The 26,153-nt window shown below is 43.4% G+C and overlaps 1 protein-coding gene across 1 annotated transcript in view; it reads left to right on the top strand.

Annotated features, from left to right (window-relative positions):
• Window positions 1–26,153, top strand: part of LOC147702949 (uncharacterized) — a 4,293,369-nt gene that overhangs the window by 3,100,885 nt on the left and 1,166,331 nt on the right. The window contains exon 27 of the mRNA XM_086929459.1: window positions 6,731–7,029. Within this exon, the coding sequence (XP_086785585.1) occupies window positions 6,731–7,029 (299 nt within the window). The remainder of the gene's footprint in view (window positions 1–6,730; window positions 7,030–26,153) is intronic.

The following is a 26,153-nucleotide window of genomic DNA, read 5'->3' as shown; positions in this document are numbered from 1 at the left end:
CCGGATGGCGTATGCAGGCTCTCCAGTGGGACATGAAGGGCAACCTATTCGACAAGTTCCAGATCTCAGAGGGAACTGCACAAGACCTACAGTGGTGGCTAGTGAACTGCGATTGGGTCAGAAGCAGACCTCTCTCCCTTCCTCACAGTAGTGACAGATTTGTCACTCCTGGGATGGAACGGCCATCTGGGAGAGACTGAGATCAGAGGACTTTGGCCTCTGGCGTAATCCGGACTCCACATCAACTTGCTAGAGCTCTGTGCAATCCCACTCGCATTGAAAGCATTTCTACCCTCCATCAAAGAAGGCTTGTGCAAGTGTTCAGAGGCAACGCCATTGCCATGTGGTACAGCAACACAAATGGTTGACTGGGGTTGTGGATTTTTTGTCAAGAAGCTCTACTTTTTTGGACATGGTTGGAACAACAGGACATATTCTTGCTGTTCAACCCCTGGCAGGTTCCCTGAATGTCAGTGTGGACGAACTCAGCCATTGATGCCTAGTGGGTCACGAGTGGCATCTCTATCTGGAGGTGGTACAAGGTCTCTTTCAACAGTGGGGAGAGCCTTGGTTACATCTGTTCGCCTCAGCACAGAACCCGCGATTTCAGCAGTTTTTGCGCCCTGGAGTTTCTAAGGCGGCTCTCGTTTGAGGCGCTTTTTATCTCAAGAGGAACTCACGCCTCCTTCATGCCTTTCAGTCCATACCACTCCTGACCCAAGTTCTCAAGAAGATCAGGAACCACTGGAACCAAGTCAGTCTTGTAACTCCGGACTGGGCATTTAGAGTTTGCAAGCCTGAGCTTCTTAGCATGAGCATCGATCCTCTGATCAGGCCGCCCCTTCAGGAGGATCTTCTGTCAAAGCATCAGGCGAAGGTCCTCCACCTGAACCTATCAACTCTGCAGCTTCTCGCATGGAGATTGAGCAGTGGCAGTTGATTACTCTGAAAATGTCCTCCCGGAATCTGCACTAAGACTGTATATGCCTGCCGGGCAATTAGTAAAATATTGTACAGAAAAGTCTTTTGACCCTCTTCCTGCTGCCCTTTCTGATATTTCGGCTTTTAATATTTTCCCTTGTCCAGAGGGCTCTGCTCTGGGCACTTTGAAATGGTATATTTCACCTTTCTCTGCCTTCCTGAGACTGCCAGATTAACCCTCCCTTTTTAAATTACCTGTTGTACATATATTTTTGAAAGGCTGTGTACATATGTTCCCCTGCCACCCCTTTCATTATGACTAAATGGGACCTCAATTTGGTTCTCCTTTCTACATAATTGCTTCCACTGGCTGCTCACCATCAAAAAAGCCTTCTTAGTGACAATTACATCTGCCAGGAGGGTGAGTGAGCTGCAGGATCTGTTGTCCAAACCTCCCTTTTTTCTTGGGTATCTTATCAAAGGTAAGGAATCTGTGGCTAGATAACCCTATCAGTTAGGCAAGTTACTTACCTTTGGTAACACCATGATTTAGCTGCAGATTCCTTACAGACCCACTTATCCTCCTTGTGCTATGGGCAGGTTTTTAGAGTCAGGGTTGTTTCCTTTTAGGGCCTTAGTTTCTTAAAAAAACACACACCAATATCAGTACTCTTCATGGCTCTGTGTTTCTGGCGAGGATAAAACTTTGCAAATAAATAAATAAATAAATAAGCAGCCTCTTGAAGGCTTTAAGACTCATTCCACCAGAGCTAAGGCTGCTACCACCACTTTGCAATGTGGAGTCCCAGCCTTTTTGGCCGCTCAGTCCTGCAGGACTTCCTAGTGTGAATTTGCCCGCAGTCCTTCCTCTGGGGATGTAATTGCTTGGGTGTCTTTTCAAATGTAAGGAATCTGTGGTTAGATAACCCTATCAGTTATGCAAGTTACTTACCTTTGGTAACACCATGATTTAGCTGTCTTGCATTGCTGATGGAGTTATATAAAGGGGCAAAAGATGATGGCACGCTACGCTTCGAGTGATTCAAGAAAGAAATAAAGAATTAAAAATTCTTCTTAAATTAGAACACTGTTCCCGTGCAGAGCTTCACAACTATTCCAGGAAGATATCCGGTGTGCCTACACAAGAAATTTATCATCTTGTGCCCTTTTATATAATTACATCAGCAACACAAGACAGAACTGTTTCGTCTACTTTTTAAAAGGCACAATACAGCTTGATAAAAAAGAGATGTTTTAAACTAGATTGGCGGATACACGAAGGTGGTGCCCTCCATCTCCTTACCCAGGTGGAACTTATTAACGCCATCTAACTGCACATCAAGGGGTCAACTGTAACATTTATTTCTGTCCTGAAGATGGTCTCGTGTATGACAACGTAGAGACCGAAACATCGACTTACACCTTCTCTTTCATGATTTATTTTTAATTAATAATTTGAAGAAAGGTGTCTTTTAATGTCACAGTGAGGTCACCTGAGTAATAGTGTTACCTATCTGTTGCATTAGTATAAATTGTTTATATTTGTACCCTGTAATTCATTTGACCAAGATAAAATCGTCTATTTTTCTATATACACCCTCTCAGTTTTGTTTTTTTCTTGTTTTACATGACTTCTTTGACAGCATGTGTAAGTTTACCTAATACATTGTAGGAATAAACTAAATGATACAGATTTAGACGCTACCATAGATTCAATGGTGTCAAATTAAATAAGAATAGGAATTATTTTCAAAAAAAGAAAGGTGTCTATTCATTTGACCCCTATACGTTGAAACTCTCTGGTAAGGAGACAAAATATTGTGAAATAAAATCCCTCGAAGGCATACATACCTGATCATTGATTTTTGCCCAAGCCCTCAAGGGTTGTTTGTTTGCCCATTCTTTTGATTTCACTGAGCTACAGCATTCTCTTTCACAAGGAGCATATCGGCAAGCAAAGTAATTTTGTTCAGTGCCAGGAATTACTGTGGCAATGTGTGGTTGTTGAGACCAAAAATATTTCTGCTTTTGCCATTGTTTGTTATAATGACAAGGGCCCAGCAGCATCCACAACAATAAAGTTTTGCAAAAAACAATATCAAAATAAGACACATTGACAAAACCAAAAGGCTGACCACCAATGTCATACCTATTGGCTTTTCCAATGCTTATTTATTTTCATGTTTCATATAATTTTGTTGAAACTGGTTACACTGATTGTTCATTATGATTATTTTTGGGAAATGCTAGCTTCCATCAATACATTTTACTAAATGATGTTTCAAAGAAATGATACCTAAAATTTCAAGGAGTTTAGCAAAACGTTTTTTTCCTAGTTGTGGTTTTCTAATGAACATTTTAATTTCAAAGCAAAGAATCATCAATCTTGCTTTGAAGCTTTTACACATATTTGTATCTAATCAGAGTAGATTCTGGAGCATTATACATAGCCTCATATGGTTAAACTTTGCAAACGTGTGTACACATTTTTGGAAAACAACACTTACAACGCAACTTTTACAACGCACTACCTTTACAACAAAACTTTTACAACACGACATCCATTACAACGCATGACATTACAACGCAACCATTACAACGCATGTCACTACAACGCATACCACTACAACGCATGTCATTACAACGCAGTCATTACAACGCATACCATTACAACGTATACCTACACTATCCAACACTTACCCTACTGTTGCACCCCCTGGAGTTAGAATAGTAATTGTTACCCCTACACTATCCAACACTTACCCTACTGTTGCACCTACTGGAGTTAGAATAGTAATTTTTACCCCTACACTATCCAATACTTACCATACATGCAATGTAATGGTATGCGTTGTAATGGTATGCGTTGTAAATGTAGTATGCGTTGTAGTGGAATGTGTTGTAAAGGTAGTTTCAACAAATTCGTTGTAATGGCATGCGTTGTAATGGAATGCGTTGTAATGGATGTTGCGGTGTAAAAAATGCGTTGTAAAGGTAAGCGTTGTAAAAGTATGCGTTGTAACGACATACATCCCACATTTTTAAACTGGAACCATTGTCAGTAGTGCAGTCTGAACTTACATTTCCTTACGGCGCTCACCCTGATTGTCAGATTTGGGGGTCTCTAGTTGGCCGAGGTAGGTACCTTTGTCCAAATAGGGACCCTTGTGTCTAGTCAGGGTTAGGGGGTACACTCCTAAAATAACCCCTGCTCATCCCCTTGGTAGCTTGGCGTGAGCAGACAGGCCTATCTGAGAGGCAGTGTAAAGCATTTTGTGAACACAAAGTAACCCAGTGACAACACTACATATGGACACCAGACAAGTTGTAGTATTTTTATATAGACTTAACACAAACAACAAAAATCCACAATATTGTACTTCAAAAGTGGTAGAAATTGCTTAGTTATCTTTAGATGTGAAATGCAACACTTTAAGTTCAATGTACCTTTGGATGCGTAACGCTATACAACAAAATTGTTGAAGGGAAGTTGATGCATCGGTTCCTTACCCGCAAGAACGGTAATGTGTCGAGTCCCTACTGCTGCGTAGGGTATGCATCGGTTCTTCTCTGCGTGGGGCGGTGATGCGTCGGTTTCTTACTGCGCTTCTATGGCGATGCGACCAGCAGCGCTGTGATGCGATGAAGATCCGGTGCAATGAAACAAAATGGCATCTTCTTCTTGATCCGACAACGATGCGTGCACGCCCGATGGCCGTGAGGGCACTCAACAATTCTTCTTAGCCGCGAAAGGCCCTGCACCACGCTTCTCAGGTGATGTGACCGTGTCTGCAGCGACGTGGACACTGTTCTCCGGTGATGTGAGGCGCTTCGGGTGATGCGATGGCGACTGCGGCAGTGGCGGCAGGCTTCTCCGGTGATGCGACGGTGTCTGCTGCGACGGCGACACTCTTCTCCGGTGATGCGACGACAACGGCTGTGGAGGCGACACACTTCTTCGTCTTGAGTCGTGCATCCAGCTCCCAGGAACACACATTCTCTCAGAAGGCCCAGCTCAACAGCAGGCACTTCAATTCCCAGCAAGGGAAAGCAGGGGAGCTGGTTGGTGAAGTCTGTTGTCCCTGAGACCTCAGCAGGAGGCAAACTCTATCTCAATCCCTTGGAGATCCTTTACAAGTTGATTTGAAAGTAGCACAACGTCCTTTCTCCTTTCCTTGGCAGTCAGGCGCCCACTGCAGGTCAATTCCCCAAACAGCACTCAGAGGCAAAGGTTCTTCATGTTTCCCAAAAGTGATCTAAAGTTCTTGGGTCTGGGTCCCAATGTTTACACTCCAAAATCCTTTGTCTCGGAAGGCAGAGAGTGTCTGTGCCTATCCAAACCAGTTATATGCAGTCCTGGAGCACTTTGTTTACAGGACTCCTTCTCTTCCTTTGACAGTGTAGGCCAGGGACATCAGACTCACCACAGGAGGTGGAGCCAGCATTGTGGAAGGCAGGCCCAGTCCTATTCAGGTCCCAGGTGCAACTCCTCCCACCCATCTACATGCAGATAGCTCTATTCAGCCCTGTGCTGACTCACCCTGGCTCCTGGAATCCCCTGCTCCTGTCACTCAAACTCCAGACAGGGAATACACAACCTAGCAGAGGCAGACTTGGACAGTTTAGGCAAGAAAATACCTACTTTCTAAAAGTGGTATTTTCAAACACAGAATGTTAAAACCAACTTCACTAAAGGATATATTTTACCATTCTGAGTTCAGCCATACTAAACTCAAATTTCTACCTAGTTCCCTGAGCCAGTAAGGATTATAAGATGCTATAATCAAACTGCCCATTCTGGCCTATGAGGAACAGGTAGCCTTGCAAAAGTGAAAAACAAAATTGGCTGTAATTCACGATTAGGACAGAACACACACCCGGTCATGTCCTACCTTTTGCCTACAATGATCATTGGCCCTACCATAGGGGTGACTAATATGCAGAAAAAGGAAGGTTTTAGGGACTGGCAAGTGGGTGCACTTGCCCAGTCAACATGACAGTACCAGACTGCACATAGGCTCTACAATGGCAGACCTGAGACACACTTTACAGGCTGCTTCTGTGGGTGGCACAACCAGTGCTGCAAGCCCACCAGCTGAAGTCACTAATCCATACATCAATTTACAATAGGGAGAGCATATGGACTTTAGCACTGATCAGCAGTGGTAAAGTGCCCAGAGTCATAAAACCAACAAAAACATGTCAGATAAAACACAGGAGGAAGGCAAAAAGTTCAGGAATGACTCTGCAAAAAGGGCCAAGTCCAACACTGATAATAAAGGCTTTGTATTAATGAACTATAAATGCAAGTTCGAACAGCATTAACACATGGGCACAAATATTACCCTAACTGTAGACAGTTCCATTCCCTGATCCATAATTTGGTACTGTAATCTGTCAGCCAAAGGGTTTATGCTGCAGAGGGTTGTGCTTAATTGACCAAGGAAAAAATAAACATGTTGTCCTGGGAATCAGGCTATTGGGTACTTGCAAAATGAAAAGAAAGCTAAGGTCAAGACCACAGAATGGGGAATTATCCGCATATTTGGCATGTTTTCACCTGACATGAGGGGCTAAAACCAGCAACTTGTACTATAAACAAATGCCTATCTAATTTGCTTCAAGGTTTAAAATGAAGGGTGAACAGCTGGTGGAGCTAATTACACCTTACTTGTAATCTTGTTTCAGACACAAACATACATTTCAGCCAAAAATAAGAATTTCTTCCTGCTTTAATCAAGGCCTTAGTACATTTGTTGCAATTATTTACATCACACTGGTATATATTTTTTTCTCATTTATGCTGCAGGAAAGTGACAGGGAAATCAACCGTCATGAAAGAAAGTCTGAAGTAAAACACGCTGAAGTAATGGATAAAACAGAGAGAAAACCACAACTAGAGCATATGCTTCCCAAGGAGAGTGCTAGGATTGTTGCAGAATTACCACAAGAGAGTAAACATTTAATCTGTGAAGTAACTCCCCCCATCCCACCTGCAAAGGATTTGACTGTGTCCCAGGAATTACCCAATGTGGTAATGGCAGTAATCAATTCCAACTCTGGAAACCTACCCCTTTCAAGCAATTTGTCAAATATCACCAGTGAAAGGTTAGTGCTAACATCAAGGATCCCTGTCCCCTTCCCTTCAGAAGATGTATTTGCATAATTTTCATGTTTTGACTTTATATGAATATCCCTTACCAACAAGGTCTGTCTGCATTACGACAATTTCTGTACAAAAGACCAATTGAACTCCTGGAACATTCAGGAATGTTGATTACCATGTCACAATTGATTTTGGAACACAATGTCTTCATGTTTAATGAGGAATGGTATCAGCAGATCTGTGTAACTCCGATGGGTTCCAGATTTGGGCCGTCCTTTGCCTGCCTCTTTATAGGGTGCTTCAAGGCAGCACATATCTGGGGCCCACCAGGGGCCAAGTGGCAAGATTTCATTTTCAACTATGGGAGGTACATTGATGATTGTTTGTTGATTTGGACTGGCAGTGACATAGAATTACAAGAATTCTTTACGCATATGAACAACAATTTGTTCAATATTACATTTACTATGACACACAGTGAGGATAAAATAGTATTTCTTGATATTGAACTGTGTGCTGATCAAGGCAAAATCAATAGTAAAATATATAGAAAGAGTACATAATTTAATGCTATTCTGCACGCCAGTAGTGCACATCCTACATCTCAAATTAACTCTATCACTTATGGAGAACTGTTTACAGCACATAAAACTGTAGTGACAACATTGAATTTATAAACTGTGCTACTGACATTGAACAGAAGTTCTTGGCAAGAGGTTATGAAAAAGGTACTATTCTTAAAGCTAAAAAGAGAGCATTTAATCTTGCCAGGAGTGAAACATTGAAGACTAAGACTAGAGGCGAGGGTGCAAGCATTTCCCCTGTCAGATTGGTTCGAGTTACCACCCATGGTCACACAAAATAAATAGCATACTTAAACTCTACTGGTATCTGCTCACATTTGATCTAACATTACAACCCTATATAGTAAGACATCCCAATGTCACCTATCGCAAAGGCAAATCCATACGCAACATTTTTAATCCAAGTTATCCCAGGGTGCATGAGCAGGGTCATTATGGTTACACAAGTTCAACAAGGGTTCATACTGGTTTGGGAACTGTAGCATGTGTAGATTTTCTATTCATGATATTCATGATTTTGAATACAATGGCTCAAGAAAGTACCACCTAGGTACACACATTAATTGCTCGACGAAATTTGTGGTTTATACCATTACCTGCAAATGTGATAAAGTCTACGTAGGTAGTACAATCAGATGTTTAAAGGATTGAGTTTCAGAACTCTTGAGGGCTCTGAAGAATCTGGATGCCAGATACCCTATTGTTATTCACGCCCTAGACTGTGAGGCACAATGCAAACAATGACCTTCAAATTCCATGGCATTGAATCCATAACACCTGATGTCAGGGGTAGTAACCAAGAGCTTAGACTAAGACAGAGTAAAGTACGTTAGATCTTGAAATTACGTGCCATAGAAATGGGTCCTAATATTGATAATGAACTACAGTATTTTCTAGGAACATGATGTATTGGTGGATGTTTAACCACCATCCTCCTTTCTGTCTACCTGATTAGTGTCATTATACCCTGTAACCTCTCTTTCCTTCTTATTACTTATTCTTACATGGTGATTTCTTCTTATGATACGGATCGTATCTTTACTATGTCCATTGGTGGTTTGATACTTTTCTTTGTCACTTGGGAGATCGGCTTTTTTATTTATTGATCTGAATTGTGCTGTCTTATGGATTCATCACAAATACTTTTAGTTTTGACTCATGCTAATGTAATAGCATTATCCTTGGCTTTGGGTAATTGTGGCATTCTGTGCATGTGCTGGGTGAAACTTTTAGTTGACACAAATTATATCTTCAACTTTACTCTGTATATTGAGTGACCTTTAATGCCTGAGGGCTTGAAAGAATTAATAATTTATAACTTTATACTTACAAAGTCTACTAATATTACATTTCTTTTAGCCTACTGTAATTGACTGTACTAGGTGTGATCTCATTAGAATGTAGGATACGTTCTTTATACGGTATGTATACTTTATTTGGCACCTTATTAAGCTAATGGACTAATTTAGTCCACTTTTTGTTGCTTAGCTTATATGGATTTGAATATGGCGTTACTCCAAGATGGCACTCACGGAGTTTCCTTGACGCATGAAGTCCTTTTTTGCTGCTAACTCCTTTACTCCTGAGCCGTACTTTAGGCCGTCCTTTTTGTTGACCTTATTTTCAATCTGTGGTATGTTGTTGTTTGAAGTTGACATGCCCGCTGCGCGCGCGTGTCAACTTGGAACAACAACCGCGTGAATGTCTTCCCGTGGTTTGTTTGTGTTTCAATGTTGCGTGTGTGATTACGTGTTTGCGGTTTGAGAAGTGCGTTAGTGTGGCGGTTTGTGGCATTATGTTCTTGTACCTTACTTGAAGAGCTGCAATAAATTCTTCTCTTCAACAACTTCATCTTTTCTTCGTATTTTCTGTTGTTTCACTCGGATTGGATACATCCCAACATTGGAGATGATCGGGAACGTAACTTCGGCAAGAAATATAATTCCTGAATTTATTTTTGACAATTTCATTCGATGCTGTGGATTAGGAGCTCTCGCACGTGATTGGCTATTGCGATTTTGGCAAACCCCTTCCTGTGGATTATCACATGCTATTGGGCAAATATTAACCACTCGCTGTACATTTTAGAAAAATATCTAACTCCGATTGGCCATTTCACTGATCAACGTTAATTGAAAAGCTTTCTCTGGAAGCTAACTACGGCACTGTACAGTGTTGTATTTCTCAAGCAGGAAAAGGAATTAGCAAACTTAATTGAAACGCGATCCAGTGAAAATCGTACAGCGTGGAATCAAGAAACTCAGAGTGACTTGTGAGTATGCATCTGGGACACGCACACATATTACGCGTGTCACAAATTCACTTCTGTCATTATATCATCTGTGGCACGCACACATTTAAAACATCTTTGAACACAATACTAATATCAAACTGTAAAGGCAAACATGACAGGGATTCAACCCCATCCCTCCTTCCTAACCTTACCAGGAGAACCTCTAATTGAGTGGGATACATGGGAGGCAATGTTCCTTGCATATGTAGATGTTCTTGAAGGAGAGGAATGTGAACCAGATAGGCAATTGGCTCTGCTTAAACACTGCCTTGGAGGCATTGCACTGAAGGAATATAAAAATCTACCTTCTTTAAGTGATACTTCAAATTTAAATGTTTACCAAATTGCATCCAAGCAACTCTCTTATAGATATGGAAAAAAATATATATGGTAATGGTAAGGTTCAAATTGTATTCAAGGAAACAAAAGAGTGATGAGTCCATTGATGACTATGTATCTGCATTGAGAGCTCTAGCAGTTACTTGTGACTTTGAACACATTAATTATGATCAAGTTATAAGAGACCAAATCCTTACGCGTACTAATAACAAAAAACTACAACAAAGACTCTGGACCACATCAGATATGTCTCTTAATGCAGCTATTGAAATAGCGAAATCTATTGAACATTCAGAGAAGTTTGTAGAAGAGATTAGGTTGTGTGAAAAAACTGATGTGCATATTGTTAACAGAGAACATGACAAGCAAAAAGATTTTGATACACAGAAAAAGTGTATTAACCAAAGGAATGAAACGTATTACAGTACAGAAAATAGGAATAGATGGCAAAAGCAGGATCTAAGAGGGTATGCTATGTATTGTTTTAGATGTGGTAGTAATTATCATTTAGGTAACTAAAAGTCATGCCCTGCTTTAGAGAAAGTTTGTGCTAGATGTAACAAGAAAGGACATTTTCCCAGAGTGTGTAGATAAGCTCCTTGGAGAGTCAATGTTATTCAAGAACATGAAGAACTAAATGACTATGACTATGATGTTAATACCATTCTATGTATAAACAAAGATTTAAGTATTACGAAATTTCCTTCATGCTATGTTAAAATTTATAGGATTCCTACTAAGGTTTTGGTGGATTCCTGTTCATGGTATACAAATTTACCACACACTTTGATAAAGTCCAACTGGCCTAATATTGAACTTATGCAACCCGACATTTCACCATGTGGATACTCTGGACACAAAATGGAACTCAATGGGTATTTTATAGCAAATTTGGCTTTTCATGAACGTAGTACACAAGGGAAAATATATGTCACTAGAGCAGGAGAGGCGTTACTTGGTTGGCCCCATCAAGAGAAACTAGGCATTAAACTAGATCCTAATGCTGACCCTCCTGTATTTTCCATTGCGACAAATTCTACAAATTCGGTTACTATTAAAACTATTGATTCTTCATTTGCTTCTGAGATCAAAGGGAGTTATCCTTTACTATTTAGTGGCAAACTCAGTCAGTACAAAGGGTTTGAACATCGCGTAAATGTACATGATAATGCCTTACCTATCCAACATAGAGTCAGAAATGTTCCTTTATTGTACAGAAACAAACTTAAGGATATGCTCAATGACATGTGTAACAAAAAGATGTTCATGTTTGGATCTCGCAAGTGCTTACCACCAAGTTGTTCTTCACGAAGAATCAAGGTACTTGACTTTATTCATAACGCCAGAGGGTTTATACAGGTTCTGCAGAATGCCTTTTGGTTTGGCTAGTGCTGCAGCTGTTTTTCAAAGGCTGATGAAGGAAACATTGAATGATCTTACAGGAGCAATTGCATTCCAAGAAGACATTCTAGTTTTTGGCAAGAATCAGGTGGAGCACGACAACAATTTGATGGAAGTACTGAGTGCATTAACTAACAAAGGTCTAACACTTTGTGCAGACAAATGCAAATTTAAAAGAAAAGAGGTAGAATACCTAGGACATTGCATCAGTGGAGATGGAATCAAACCTAAAGCATCACATTTGGAAAATATTATCAAAGCTCCAGTCCCTGAGAACAGAGAACAATTAGTGTTTTTTTAGGCCTAGTGGAATTTTATGCTAAATTTATTCCAAACTATGCTACAGTAATTGAACCATTTAGGGATCTTCTAAAAAAGAATGCCAAATATGTTTGGACTGATATCATGACTGCAACCTTTACTACTGTTAAGGATATGATAATCAAGGCTCCATGTCTTAAGCCTTTTGTTATTGGTAAACGTTGTATTGTAATGGTGGATGCAAGCAGTTGTGGGCTTGGTGCTGTGCTCATCCAAGAAGAATGGGGTAAAGAATGGATCGTGGCTTATGCATCAAGAACGTTAAGAGAATTAGAGCGCCGTTATGCTGCGATTGAGAGAGAGCTTTTGGCTTGTGTTTGGGGTGCTGAGCATTTTAGACAGTTTTTATGGGGTACAACATTTACTATCAAGTCTGATCACAAGCCTCTTGTGCATATTTTATCACCTGGCGGAGGACGTACCTTGTCTTCCAGATTAGCAAGGTTCTCATCTAGGCTTAAAAATTTCCAGTACACATTAGAGTATGTTCCTGGGAAATCTAATGTTCATGCTGATTGTATGTCAAGACTTCCTTTACCGTGCAAGGATTCGGATAACATTGACTGTGATGAGTATGAAGTAGCACATGTAGTATGTGATGTGAATTTGATTTTTGGGGAAAACTCTGTGGTACATGCGGAAACGTGGAATGAGGAAATGGAAAAAGATGTGGAACTCAAAGAAATAGGGACGTTTATATCGCAGGGATGGCCAGATGAGAAAGAACCATACAGGGAGTTTAATGAGTTATCACAAGATAAACGATGAATTGGCCATAGAGAATGGAATTGTTCTAAGAGGAAATAAGTTTTTTCCACCTTTTGGTCTTAGGAAATTATGTGTTGATTTTGCTCATGAGGGACACTTTGGCATTTCAATTACCAGGAGATGTTTAAAAGATAATTTTTGGTGGCCTGGAATTGATTCATATGTTGAGCACCACATGCATCTTTGCAAGTTGTGCATCAATAGTGATAAGTCGGCTAAGGCTTTGTCTACTTTACCACAACCTATAGACTTACCTGTTTCACCATGGAATAAACTTGGAATTGACATTATTGGGCCATTTAGTTTTTTACCACGGAAATACGCTTTTGGCATTGTACTTATGGATTATTTTTCAAAATGGCCAGAGCTTAAGATAGTCAGGGAAGTTACTTCAGATACTATTATACAGTTCTTGGATGAAGTTTTTTGCAGAGAGGGGATTCCCCAAGAAATTGTCACAGACAATGGGCCGCAATTTATTAGTAAACAGATAGAGAACTACTTGTCAAGATGTGGAGTAATCCATAGGAGAATTGCAGTATTTCATCCGGAGGCTAATGGTCAAATTGAGAGGTTCAATAGGGTGGTTAAAGAAGCAATTCAGCTATCTGTAGCTGTAAAAGGTGGAATGTGTTGGGACAAAGCTCTTCAATCTATGTTGCGTTTTTACAGAACAGCTCCTAATGCCTTTACTCTTCTGTCTCCTTTTGAATTACTTAGGGGGCGCAAGCCGAGTACGAAATTAGTGCCATGGTGGTTGAGAAAAAAGGACAAAACACGTTCTTAGTTTGCTGAGATTGACTTTAAGGAAATTCGTAGGAAAGTGGATGCATATAAAACTAAAATGAAGAATGATTTGTTGAAGAATAAGGTTGTGAGAGATATCTCCATCCAAGTAGGAGATTTAGTACGGTTGAAAAAGGGCACATTTGTACATAAAGGATTATCCAAATGGTCTGATCCTGTGGAAGTGATTGGGACATTTAGGAATGCTGTACGTGTGAAGGATGGGAGTGTATGGAATCTTTCTAGAGTGTCCAGGTTTAGAGGTAAGGTAGAATCCACTGAGGATAATTCTTCAAATGTATTTTTGGATGTCACAAATGAAGACAGGAATACACCTAATCTCAACTCGCCACCTATTGAGGCATGTATTGCTATATCAACATGTTCAACCTTTAATGAATCTGGTGTTTCTGCTTCAGCAGTTCCTATAAGAAGCTTAAGAGTTCGCAAATTACCAATAAAATTTAAGGATTTTGTACTTACTTAAAAAAAAGAAAACAAAGGAGGGAGGTGTGTGGTATGCTTTTGTTTGAAGTTGACATGCGTGCTGCGCGCGCGTGTCAACTTTGAACAACAACCGCGTGAATGTCTTCTAGTGGTTTGTTTGTGTTTCAATGTTGCACACGTGATTGCTTGGTGAGTTGATGTTTGTATTTAAATTTGTGCGGTTTGAGAAGTGGGTTAGTGTGGCGGTTTGTGGCATTATGTTCTTGTACCTTACTTGAAGAACTGAAATAAATTCTTCTCTTCAACAACTTAATATTTTCTTCGTATTTTCTGTTGTTTCACTCGGAATGGATACATAACCACACAATCGGTATTTAATGACAGTTCAATCTGGCGCGATTACCAGACGCCGTCGTAACATGAGGAGTACTTTCCTTACGGATCGGACTTTTCAAGGTAAAGCTGCTATGATGTGTTCATGATTTTAATTTAGGATGCCTTCACAGCTAATTTTGTTCAGAATGGGATGATATATTATGATGCCTTGTTGGGATATAGTGTTTCATTTGGATACTCAGCTCCTTCATGTCTAGATTGACGCATATAGTGACTGGTGATACTATGACTTATTTTATAATAATTCCCTGAATCTGTGTTGGACTTTACATACTCAATGGCTAACGCTTTTTAAGAAAGGATTACAGTTGATGATCTTAGAATGTTACTTTACAGGATATCGTTTACATGACATCATGGGATCTTACTTATTGGATATGAAGTTTATATTTGATGTTGCCAGACTACTTGCAGTAGTTGATGAGTTGGCCTGGAGTGTGATATGTGATAGCCCTATGAAATTTGTTTGTGTATACCGTTTCTTATTTGGTTCCTTCTCGTTTTTTAGTCTATACAGAGCAACATTTCTGACATTCCAGTAACTAACTGGGTGTTTTTCTGAGGCATTAATCTCTGTGTTTCTGGTCTGCCATTCCCTATTCTGCCTTTTTTAAAAATATCTTTATGTATAACTGTTGCCAATCAGTATACAAGAATCCTACACGTTTATATAGGCAGAGCAGTTACAGCAGGGATACACGTGCATTACACATCTGGATAGGCAACAGCAGTGTTTATGCAGAAAATTAATTCTCAGCGCCATTTAACAGGAATATTCACGGGTTGAAGATGGTTTCTGGTGGCGAATATAGTTTATGAATGGTTCCCAAATGTCTGGGGCAGAAGCTAGGCGGCACCAAATCCCAGTAATTGGACAATTATTCATGCCAATATGAAATGTCTTTGACCCAGTCTTGTGTCTTTGGTGCCAATATACCACCCGGCACATTGCAGGAAACATGGCAGCGAGTTTGCGAGAGCCGCTGGCTATCTCTGCCGCATATTCCAGCACACCCATCGGAGGCGACGAGGGCAGTGGAGTTTGTATGAGTTCCGGTATCACCCAGAGTACCTCCGCCCAATATGCCGCAACAGCAGGGCAGTGCCAGGCAAGGTGAATAAAGTCTGGGGAAGTGACATGACATTGTGTGCATTGGGAATCTGGGGAAATACCAATTTGGGGCAGCATTGCTAGAGTACGATAGGTGCGTTGTAGGAAATTAAGGAGATGAGTACCTGCACAGCAAGCCAGCCCAGTCCATGCTCATCTCAGGCAATTCGGAGTATCTATTTCAGCTATAGGTCATTTATAGGGAGCGAAGAGGGCTGTTGAGAGAGGCCAAGGTGAGACCGCATCTATCTCCACTGCGTCCCGTGGTTCAAATGGTATTGGATGTGTCCAGTAGTGCAGGAAGTGTGCCTGAGTGCAAAGCATGTAGAGTTGTAGATCAGGCGCGCCTAACCCTCCCAGGGTTTGCGGCAAGGCCAGCAATTCGTACCTGACCCAAGGTTGTTGACCGGTCCAGACCAGCATGACAAGATCGGACCGGAGACGTTTGAAGAATGCCTGCTTGATCGAGGTGGTAGTATTCACAAATAAATATAGAACTGTTGGTAGGACAATCATCTTTGCTATGGCGATTAGGCCCACCAGTGATAGAGGGGGCTCCGTCCATATGGGGATGCTATCGCTCTGCCAAAGTTAGCCTGCCATAGTTCGGCCATGTCCCTGCTTATGTAAATGCCCAGATATTTAACAAGTCCTACAGCCCATTGTAGGGAATACTCAACGGGAAATGGAGTCGTAGCGTCGGTCAATGGGAGAAATATTGATTTAGCCCAATTAATTTGAACCCCGGAGAAGCTACCCAAGCGGATGAGCTCGCGAATCAGTGGGGAGAGATTTTGCTCCGGCTGGCTGACATAGAGAGTGATTTTATTTTATTTTTATTTTTAAGTTTTATAGAGCGCAGACATGTCCTGTGAGGGTATCAGAGCGCTTTACAGAATACAATAGGGTAATACAGGGTCATAGCACACAAAAAAGACCGGGTAAAAATGATAAAAACTTAGTACATATGAGAGCTTACTCATAGCAGGATAAATATAGTACAATGAACAAGAAAGGTGATGTACAAGGACGCAGGATAGAACCACAGTCTCTCAGGTGGCTGAGGGAACGAGATTATCCAAGGAATTTAACCATGAGAAAGGCCTTGGCCTCTTTTTTGAAGCCAGCAAAGGAATGGATTTTTCTAATGTCGGGAGGGAGGGAGTTCCATATTCTTGGTGCAGCTCCAGTGAAAGCCCGATTGTAGGTTGTTCTTTTCCTGAAGCGTGCATGCTTGCCTGATGTTGTCCGCATATAGGGACACACTGTGGCTTCGGGTTGTGAATCCAATCCCCCAATTTGTGTGATGTTGGTAAATTTTCGCAATGACAAAAAGTAGAGGTGAGAGGGGGCACCTCTGCTAAGGGCCCCTACTGATGGGGAAGGGCTCCGATATCTGCCAGTTGAGGCGCACCCAGGTGGTTGGAGACGTGTAAGGGAGTCGGATCTGTGCGAGGAAGATGGAGCCGAGGCCTATTCTACCTAGAAGCAGAAACAGGAAGCTCTATTCCAGCATATTGAAGGCCTTGGTCGCATCAAGCAAGACTGCCAAGACTGTGGTGTGAGGGTGTAAGTAGTGTTGTACCGCAAACATGGCCCGGAGGTTGTGCACAGTGGAGGGTCCCGGTACAAAACCAGATTGATCCGGCCTGATCATCACTGGCAACAAGAGCTACAGCCTATGCGCTAGCACTTTCGTGAGGAACATATTAGCTATGTTGATAAGTGATAGGGGCCTATACGAATCGCATTGGTCAGCCAGCTTGTCTGGTTTAAGGAGCGTGAAAATTACGGCGGTCCCCATGCAGGGAGGGAGCATGCCCACCTCCATTCCATTGCAATAGACCTCCAGCAGTGGGGGAATGAGAATGTCAGAATATTCTTTATAGAAGGTTGCTTTCAGCCCATCTGTGCTGGGGGCCTTGTCTGGGGGAGGCTGGCTATTGCTTGCCGAATTTCTTCGGCAGTGATGGGGGAGTCCAGAAATTCCCAGTGTGCGTTTGAAAGCCATACCAGCTCAATGGAGCTGGAATATGCCTGAAGGTCCCAGGGAGGAGCTATTCGAGAGGCAGAGTAGAGTTGGGTAAAGAAGTCAACCATGAAACGCAGTTAGTCGGGCTTGGGGGTGGCGCTTGCCTTCAGGGTCTAGCAGGCCTGAGATGCAGGATGAAGCGCATAGTTTTTGAAGCATCCTAGCTATTGTCCTGCCGGGGCGGTCACCTTCGCCTTATCTACGCGCCCCGTGTTTCCTTGCCCAGAAAATTAACTTTTCTAGTCGCTTCTTCCTGGTAAGCTGTTATGTTCTTGTGAATGTCAGCTAAGAGAACGGGGTTGCGGGTGTGGTGGAATTGGGGCTCAAGTGCGGAGATGTCCGCTTCATGAGAGGAAAGTGTTCCGCGGATAGCCCTGAGTACCCCATGCTGCTTGGCTATGCATACCCCTTGGATAATCACCTTAAAGGCATCCCAAAGTGTGGCGTGGGAGCTGACTGACCCAGTGTTAAGCTCAAAATATCCCTGGATGGCTTCAAGTATCTCTTATCTAAAAACAAGATCCCTAAGCGTGTTTGGGAGTAACCGCGAGGAGAATGCGGGTGATGGGGCACGTGGTGGCCTGAGGACCAATTGAACCAGTGCGTGGTCCAAAAGGGTGTGGGGTGGGTGAGTGGCTTCGGGCAGCCAGGTAGTATGGTCCTGGACACCAGCCAGTAGTCTATTCTGACCATTCCCTGTGATGCAGGGAAAAAGAGGTGCCTTTGTGTGCGCTGGGGTGCATGTCACGCCATATGTCTATGAGGTGGTTGTCGGGAATGATTGAAGCAAGTGTTGAGGTAGCCTGGGGATGGGGACTTCTAGAACTCCCTGCCCTGTCTCCCTCATTGCTTTACTTTCACTTTTCTGGTATGGATACTACACTAATATGATTTACTGGCTTCTGCCCTGTTTCTGTAACAAACGGATTGTGTAGATAACTGTTGGTGTGGTCATATTGGTTATAATGTGGGCTTACATGTTTAATTTTAGCCCTGAAGAAGTCAGTGGCTACTTCCACGGAGACGAAACGCGTGTTGGCTAGAGTTGTCTTGCTGTTGGCCGAAGTAACTGGCTAAAATTGTTTTACTGATGGCCGAAGTAACCATTATTGTATAAAACTTGGAATAAACAAGATCTAAAGAAGACTTCTATGAAGAAAACCATTGGTACCTTCCCAATTAGCTGCTGGTGTACCCAGGGCAGAGGTACATCAAGGGTCTCCTACCGGCTGCAGCATGTATTATGACACCCATGAGAGTCCACTCCAACTGTGACTACAGGCCTGCAATTGTAGCCTGTGTAAGCTGGTGCTAGCACCACTTAGCACAGATATAGGTTTCCTTATATTTGAGGTAACTGCACTTAAAAACTATAAGTCACCCCTAAAGCAAGCCTTTCAATTATAAGGGCTGGGTGCTACGTTATAAGTGCGACAGTGTCCTCCATGAGCAAGACACCGCCTCCAAACCCCGTAGTTGATTCTCCAGGCTTTGTAAGTGCGGTCAGCCAACCTGGGCATGTTTGGTATCAAACTGTTGGAATCATACCCCAACACCATTACTGGTGTTGGAGGCATGATTCCATGCACCAGTGGCCTCCTCTGGGAAGCCCCCAGTGCTCCTGGTAACAGCTTTCCAGGGTCTGCCAGCAAGTTAGTGCTGCTGCCGACGCCAAACACTATTCTGTCCCCCAGCTGCTCAGCTGAGCTTGAGCAGGGGAAGGTAGAACAATAGGTTTCCTGGGACCGCCTCCCAGACAGGGCCTAATGTATTGGGCTGGGGTGTGTGCGTGTGGCATCTGGTTGTCATCAGACTTCTATGTTTCAAAGTCAAGTTCTCCAAACCAATAAAAGTTATTAAGGTGTTCAAAAATCCTGTGAGAACTCAGGACCACAGAATCTGGAATTTGAGTAGGATTTCTGTTTGATCTGGTTCAACTCCTTATCAGGAGACTCTTCTTGGAGTTATTGTTGGTGTTAATCTTTTTTCTTCTCCACTCTTGTCTTCTAGGTTTGTTAAGAAGCCAAGTTATTTCAAAGACTATGTATAGTATATATATATATTTTTCTTGTCTCCCTGTCCTTCCCATCCCTGCCTCATTCTTTTCTGTGTTAAGGGGAAAGGTGTGTGGCATCTGGAACAACCAGTCAAGGTGCCATGGCAACACAGGACATCATACCTATAGTTCTGTACAGCCTTGGTTTCATAGAACTTTGGAATGTGTTCTTTCAAATGAGTGTGAGCAGTTTCCTTGTCAGGCTGTGGCATGGATGGTTTCCTCTCTTTCCTTGGAATAAACCTAGGAACTTTACAACTCATGCCTGTGTGCTGTGTGGTCCTTTCAGCTGCATGAGGATCTTACACTGGCGTAGTCTGCAGCTGAAAGGAAGAGGGACTGAACAGCCTCAACTTTCTGAAATATTCTGAACTGAATTTTGTGCTACTCTCAAGGTACTGTACCTTTTATTCATTCAAGGGATTCTGAGTCCCTTCCTGCTGTCAATAGTCGTGGGCTCATCCCTGAAATTATTTACACTTCTACTTCTACTTCAAAGTCCACCCGTATCTACAGACTCAAGGATATTTCACTTTTATCATGGCACTGTGTTTTGTGGCAACTTTATTATTTACATCATCCTTGACAGTTCTTAATGTTAAGCATTTATTAGGACTGGGAGCTTCGCCGCGCACTCACCCCGCCTTCTTGTCTCTTTGTGGGCTTGGGAGGCTGTGTCTTCGGTGCGGGCTCGTCCATGTAACTTGTTTTCTCTCTTCAAGAGTTTTGTGTTTGTGTCTACGGGTTGGAGTGCGCTATATTTGATTTGATTTGAGTTAAATTTATATAGCGCAGCGAATGCCCAAAGGCGTCTTGGCGCTGAGGACTAGACAGGTAAAGAACTAGCGTATAAGTGAGCTTAGAGGTCGGACTAGAACAACCATGTTTTTACTGACTTCCTAAAAGTTTTTAGATCTGTGCTGTTTTTAATTGTTAATGGAAGGTGATTCCAAGATTTGGCAGCAGGAAGCCCCTGCCTCCCCAGGGTACTTGTTTGAACCTGGGGATTTGCAGCAATTTTTGTTGAGCAGATCTGAGATTCCTGGATGGAGCATAAACTTTTAAGTGCGCTCCCAGATATAAGGGACCATTCCCCTGGAGTGCCTATAGGAGGTGAAACGGTTTTGAGGTGGATTTAGAGTTCCTTCGTACACTTTATTTTTAAGTTTAAAGTTGTACGTTGCACGACATCAAACACAAGCTTATATTCAAAAACAAACTCCAATGAGCCATCTGGTTACATCATTGTTTTATGGGAGAATGCCTACCTTGTTGAAGATTCCTCTCCGTTTCCCCTCATGTTCTGGATTCCAAACACGTCTTCTTCCTACGCCACCTTCATTGACGTCAGGCGCCTGTACGCTGCGTCCTGTGCGTGGTGGCCATTTTGGATGTAATATTTTGCTTCCTTGATTGCTTGCTTAGCAACGGTACGAGTCAGCGTTTCAGGATTATCAACTCTTCAGAACTATAAGCTTAATTCCAGCTTCTTCCAAATGATATGACTCATTTCCTTTGTGTGTTATTTCAGTGACACGTGCACTCAATGGTGTAATCTTTTACTTGTCGGAGCAGCGGTATGTATATTTATCTTTGCGTATCCTTTCAGTGACAAGCACACTAAGCCTTATTTCTTCAGGATACGCTTGGGAGCAGTGGCTCGCACTTGTTTTGCATGTCATATCAGTGACACGGTCACTATGCCTCATGCTTTACTGTTAGTTCACGGAATTCACACTCCATCTGGTATATAAAAACATCAGAATATTTTGTATACACTCCAGTTCCTGTGTGTCATGTCCTCTGTAATTCACACACAAAGGCGGTTTATCAACTCTGAAGATATCTCTATCATATACACATACTCAATCAAGTCAGTTTTGTTATGTATGTTTTTATCTATGATTCTTGGCAATTTACATGGTGGTAACCTTACTGTTAATATCTCACTTACAAGCTGTTTCTAATAAGTTTTTTTTTTAGCCAGTCATGCAAAATATAACAGCTCCTTTTCCTAATGTCACCTGGTGAGCCCGCCATCAAGTGGCAGAAGTGGAAAAAAGTTTTTGAACGATATGCTAAAGTTTGTGGTTTAAGTTCCAGTACGTCTTTTCCATGCTGCCGTCAGTTTGAGCTGCAGTCTGAGCTGCAGCTAGTGGGGAGAGACGCCGTGCGAGAAACGCCGAAAATCGAGCTCCGAGTTACGACTGCTACTTCCTTCTCTAGGCTTCCAGCCTTCTGTCTTCTCCTCTCTGCTCCAGGGGGGTCTCAAAGATGCTCATCAGCCGGGACTGGAGTGAGCAGAGCATACACAGAGCAGGAGGGAAGAAGGGGGCATCACGTGCAGCTGTGAGCCGTCGAAACAACGCTGTGAGCAGTGAGCAGAGCCTACAGTAAGCAGAGCCTAAAAGCTAAGGACGCTCTGTAGTTGAAGGTGAACGGGAAGGAGTGCTACCCAGAGCTGTTTTCTCCATCTGTTTATCCCTCTGTTCCCTCTGTTCCCTCACATGCCCGGACACTGCAACCTGCGGACTTGTCACACCCTTGAAGACAATCCATCAACAACTGACAACCGACTGCAGGTACTCAACATCCTATTTGTAATTGGGGAGCCGCTTCGTCAGCCACAGAGAGGAGGACGCTTTTTCGCTGCACTACAGGTCTCAGGGGGCAATGTGGAGAGCCCGCACCTGAGACTGCTTAGCCAGGCGCCTACTTAGCCCCGCGTCGCTCCCGCTGCACTGCGCGGATCGCGCGCGGGCACACGCCGGGCGAAGCCTGGGCCAAGGGCGGGCCCGTCTGAGCCCGTCAGAGGCAGGGCTGGGCTACCCCCTTGACATTTTACATCAAATCAACATATTGGTGAGCCCTAACAGCTCTTATTCATATCCTTATTTGTGTTCAACATGTTGTTGAGACATTGCTGGGGCAATGCTTGTGAGGACAGGACTGCTTGTTTTATTCCACTATTTCCTCTTGGCATAGCAGATATGGCAATGGCTAAAAGAAAGTCGCTCACGGGGAAAGGGGTGGTGGGCACCTTAGATGCCTTCCTAAACAGAGCAATCAGTTTTGATGCACAAGATTACCTTAACAGAGCATAGGCTCTCTCTTGAACCCTTGAGCACAGGGACAACATCTTCTTCGTATGTTCAGGAAGTCTATAACCCCTACTGTTGTAACTCACGCTCCTGCCCCTTCAATAATGGTATATCCATCCCAAGATTCCGCTTATTCTAATAAAGAGGATGCCAGACCAAAGGTTATCACTAGGGCTCAAAAAGCTAAAAGTACTCGCTCAGCCCAAGTAAGGCCCCCGGGCAAGAAAAGAAAATCAGTGAACAATCTCGGTCTTCCTAACAAAAGAGAGTCTACTGGTATGGGTCACCTTAATCTCTCTGAGCCGCCTTCACCCTTACCGTCTCCGTATCAAGCTTTTGCCCCAGAGACTGTGGGAGCTGCGCTGGTGGAAGCGGGAAGCATGGACTTTTGGCGAAAATTGGAGGACATAGTGAGGGTGGCTACGTCTCCCTAGATGGCGTCACTTATTAACTTGGAAAAAAGATTGGTCACTCTGGAAAAATTGTTTACAGCCATTGCATTACCAAATTCACACCTAGGTTCAACTCCTCCTCTAGCACCATCTACTGCCTCGATAGTCCCCTCGAGTACCATTGATCAGCATAGAGCCCCAGGGCTCTTGCTATGTCCAGGAAATCCCCCTAATGCTACTATTTCCTCGGCTGTAAGCAGTAAGCCTGCTGAGAATATACCTTTGCAGCTCCCTGCTGGTGGGTCGGTCCCCCCACATAGGAACTGCAATAAGGGTCAGCAACAGGGGTTATTGAATCCTGAATATGCCACACTTAATTCTGACCGTCCTGTATCAAGTAAGGAGCAAGTTAATCAATCTAGGATGGTGCAAGCGCACCAGAGGGTAGGCAGAGGGGGTCTTAGTGCTCCAGGTACATTCCATTTGCTGCCAGAAGCTAATCCATTAACTGTAGTTTTAGCAAATGTTCCCATGTTACGTCAAGGGGAGTTTGAGCACTGGTCAACCTTGCGCAACAGATCTCTTCATTTTTTATCTGGGAAGACGGGCCTGTCAAATGTGCTTTTTTCTAATTTTAAGATGGCTCGTAGGATAGACTGGGTGGGTGGCTCTGTAAAATATTTGGAGGGGGACTGCATTGTTCTTACTTTTGCTTCACCAGAACTCGTTTGTACAATTCTTAGTAGGGTGGCTTTTCTTCCAATAAAGTCCCAGGGGGTCAATGTACTACCTTTGGGCATTTTCTACCAGCCTGATAGAGCACAAAAATCAAGTTTGAGGGTTCCTGACGGTCCTTTGGCATACCCTTGATATTTAATACCAGTTAGCAACTTTTATGAGCCACTTTGTAATTTAGAAGCGGTTGACTGACTGCCTATTTCTACCCCTACCCAGTGTGATATTACGGTGGTTATTAGAAATAACTCCTGTGCGGGACTTTCTGAGGGGCAAACTGATAGCTTGGTGATTCATTCCGAAGCTTCCAACCTAGATTCTCATCGTCACTTGTGACCAATTCATGGTAGTTTAGATACTATTTTGCCCATTACAGAAGAGATATCCGTCAGTGCCAGTATTAAGCCAACTATCAGTGGAGCGTTGCCCATCCGTAGAAAAGATTTATCTGATATCATTATCATCTCTTGGAATATTACTGGGCTCCGTGAAAAGGTCACAAATCCAGTATGGGTTGAGTATCTAGAAAAAACAGACATTATTTGTCTTCAGGAAACTTGGGCGTTGGAACCCGTCCATATTCAGGGTTATTTTACTCTTAACACTCCGACAGTAAGGGGACTAGGAGGTACGCCTAAGGAAGGCTTATGTATGCATGTATCCAACTTATTATGTTTGGACAGGATTTTAATTAAAGGGGGGGATTGTTACCATCAGATTGTTCAATTGTCTGTATCAAGCTTAAAAAGAATCCTCTTGGTGAATTTTTACAATAACGTCCCTGTAGAGAATTTGGGGGCTGAGTTCTCTCACATTGCTGAGACCTTGGATGCTATTTGTACTTTGATTACTGTGGACACTACCATTTTATGGACGGGGGATTTTAATTGTGCATTATGTAGTCCAGTGAGCTCAAAAATATGTGGTAACCCGATGGATCAGGGAGTCTCTAATTGTCATTTTATACACTCTAAGCTGGGTAATCTTCTTAATGATTTGATGTCTCATTATGATTTGGGTTTTGATATCACAGACAAGATGGCGGAGTGAAGGGGAGAGACTAGACCTGGATGTCTCCTTGCTGACTGCATCTACGCTACTGCGGCGCACAGAGCTGACCGGAGTGTAACGATTGCCGCCCGGCGTATATTGGTGCCGTGGAACTGGGATTGAGCTTTTGCGGGGCTGCGTCGCCGCCCTCGCCAGGTGAGTGTGGCTGGTGTGCGCTGCTGCGGGCGGCGGGAACTGCGCGGGCCCCCCGGCACCTTTCTACGGTGTGAGCCGCGAGTGGATCGTGTGGCCGGCTGCATATTCCCCCAACGTAATCCTGCCTGGGGCGTTCTACTGGATCGTGGCTCTTCTCTTCCCGCTGTTGTTGCCTTCTGCCCGCGCCGGACTGACAGCCTTATCTTCCCCGCACCGTGAAGGGCGCGCACACCCAGGGGAGACGGGGCGGAGTGCTGGGTCGAGCGGCCGTTACGGTGCGCTGTCTGTGGCGACCACGTGTGCGGAGTGGCGCTGTGAAGAGGACCTGTAGCTTGGTGCCCTTTGGGTTGTTTATACTGTGGAGAGTTACTTGTGTGCCCGCCTTTGCAACGGATTATCACTGTGGTCCTACCCTGCGGGACTGCTTACACCCTGCAGCACATCTGGCTTGTGGAGTGGTGTGTTGTGGGGCCTCGGCGGGGCAGAGGAGCGGCTGTGCTGTGCTTAGAGGCTGGGCCTAGCTGGTTAAGTGCCAGAGCTGCTTAGTACTCTGTGCCCTAGGGGTGTGTTGGACATAGTGCTGTCAGTGCTCTGTTTGAGGTGCAGCTGATTACACAGGGGGTCAGCACGCCGAACTAAGCACGCCGAACTTTGCACACAGGAAAGCTCCTGCCATGAGGGAAACGGCTGCTGGGGCACACAGCTTCCTCATCCACCGCCGTGAGGGCAACAGCTAGGAACTACAATTCCCAGGTGCCCCAGGGTCCACCGGTGCACCGGTGACGACACAGCCTACGCCCACTGAGGGCGCCGGGATAAGCCGTCTGTGGCCGTCAGGGGCTGAAGGAGGCTGGGCCGGGCCACCCCACCAAGCCCCCCTGGAAGTGACTGCTTGAAGCTTGAAACCTTCATTGATGTGATAACTACTACAATCTTTTTAATCAGTCAAAGCTTGGCCCGATAGTGTCTTGTCTCTACTAGACGGTTTTTGCTGTTGGGCCCTACTTTCTATTATCTTTTATTGTTTGTTCTTAAATTTTCAAATTTTATTTGCTTCTTAAATTTGTAAATATTGGAGAATACAATTGTTTAAGTACCTACGTTGAGCAGTATGGATAAACCTAACCCTATAACTTCTCGCCCCATGACTAGGCAAAA

This window comes from Lissotriton vulgaris, chromosome 7 (genome assembly GCF_964263255.1).
Source record: "Lissotriton vulgaris chromosome 7, aLisVul1.2, whole genome shotgun sequence".
NCBI classification, from domain to species: domain Eukaryota; kingdom Metazoa; phylum Chordata; class Amphibia; order Caudata; family Salamandridae; genus Lissotriton; species Lissotriton vulgaris.
This window is presented reverse-complemented; position numbering and strand designations above follow the sequence as displayed.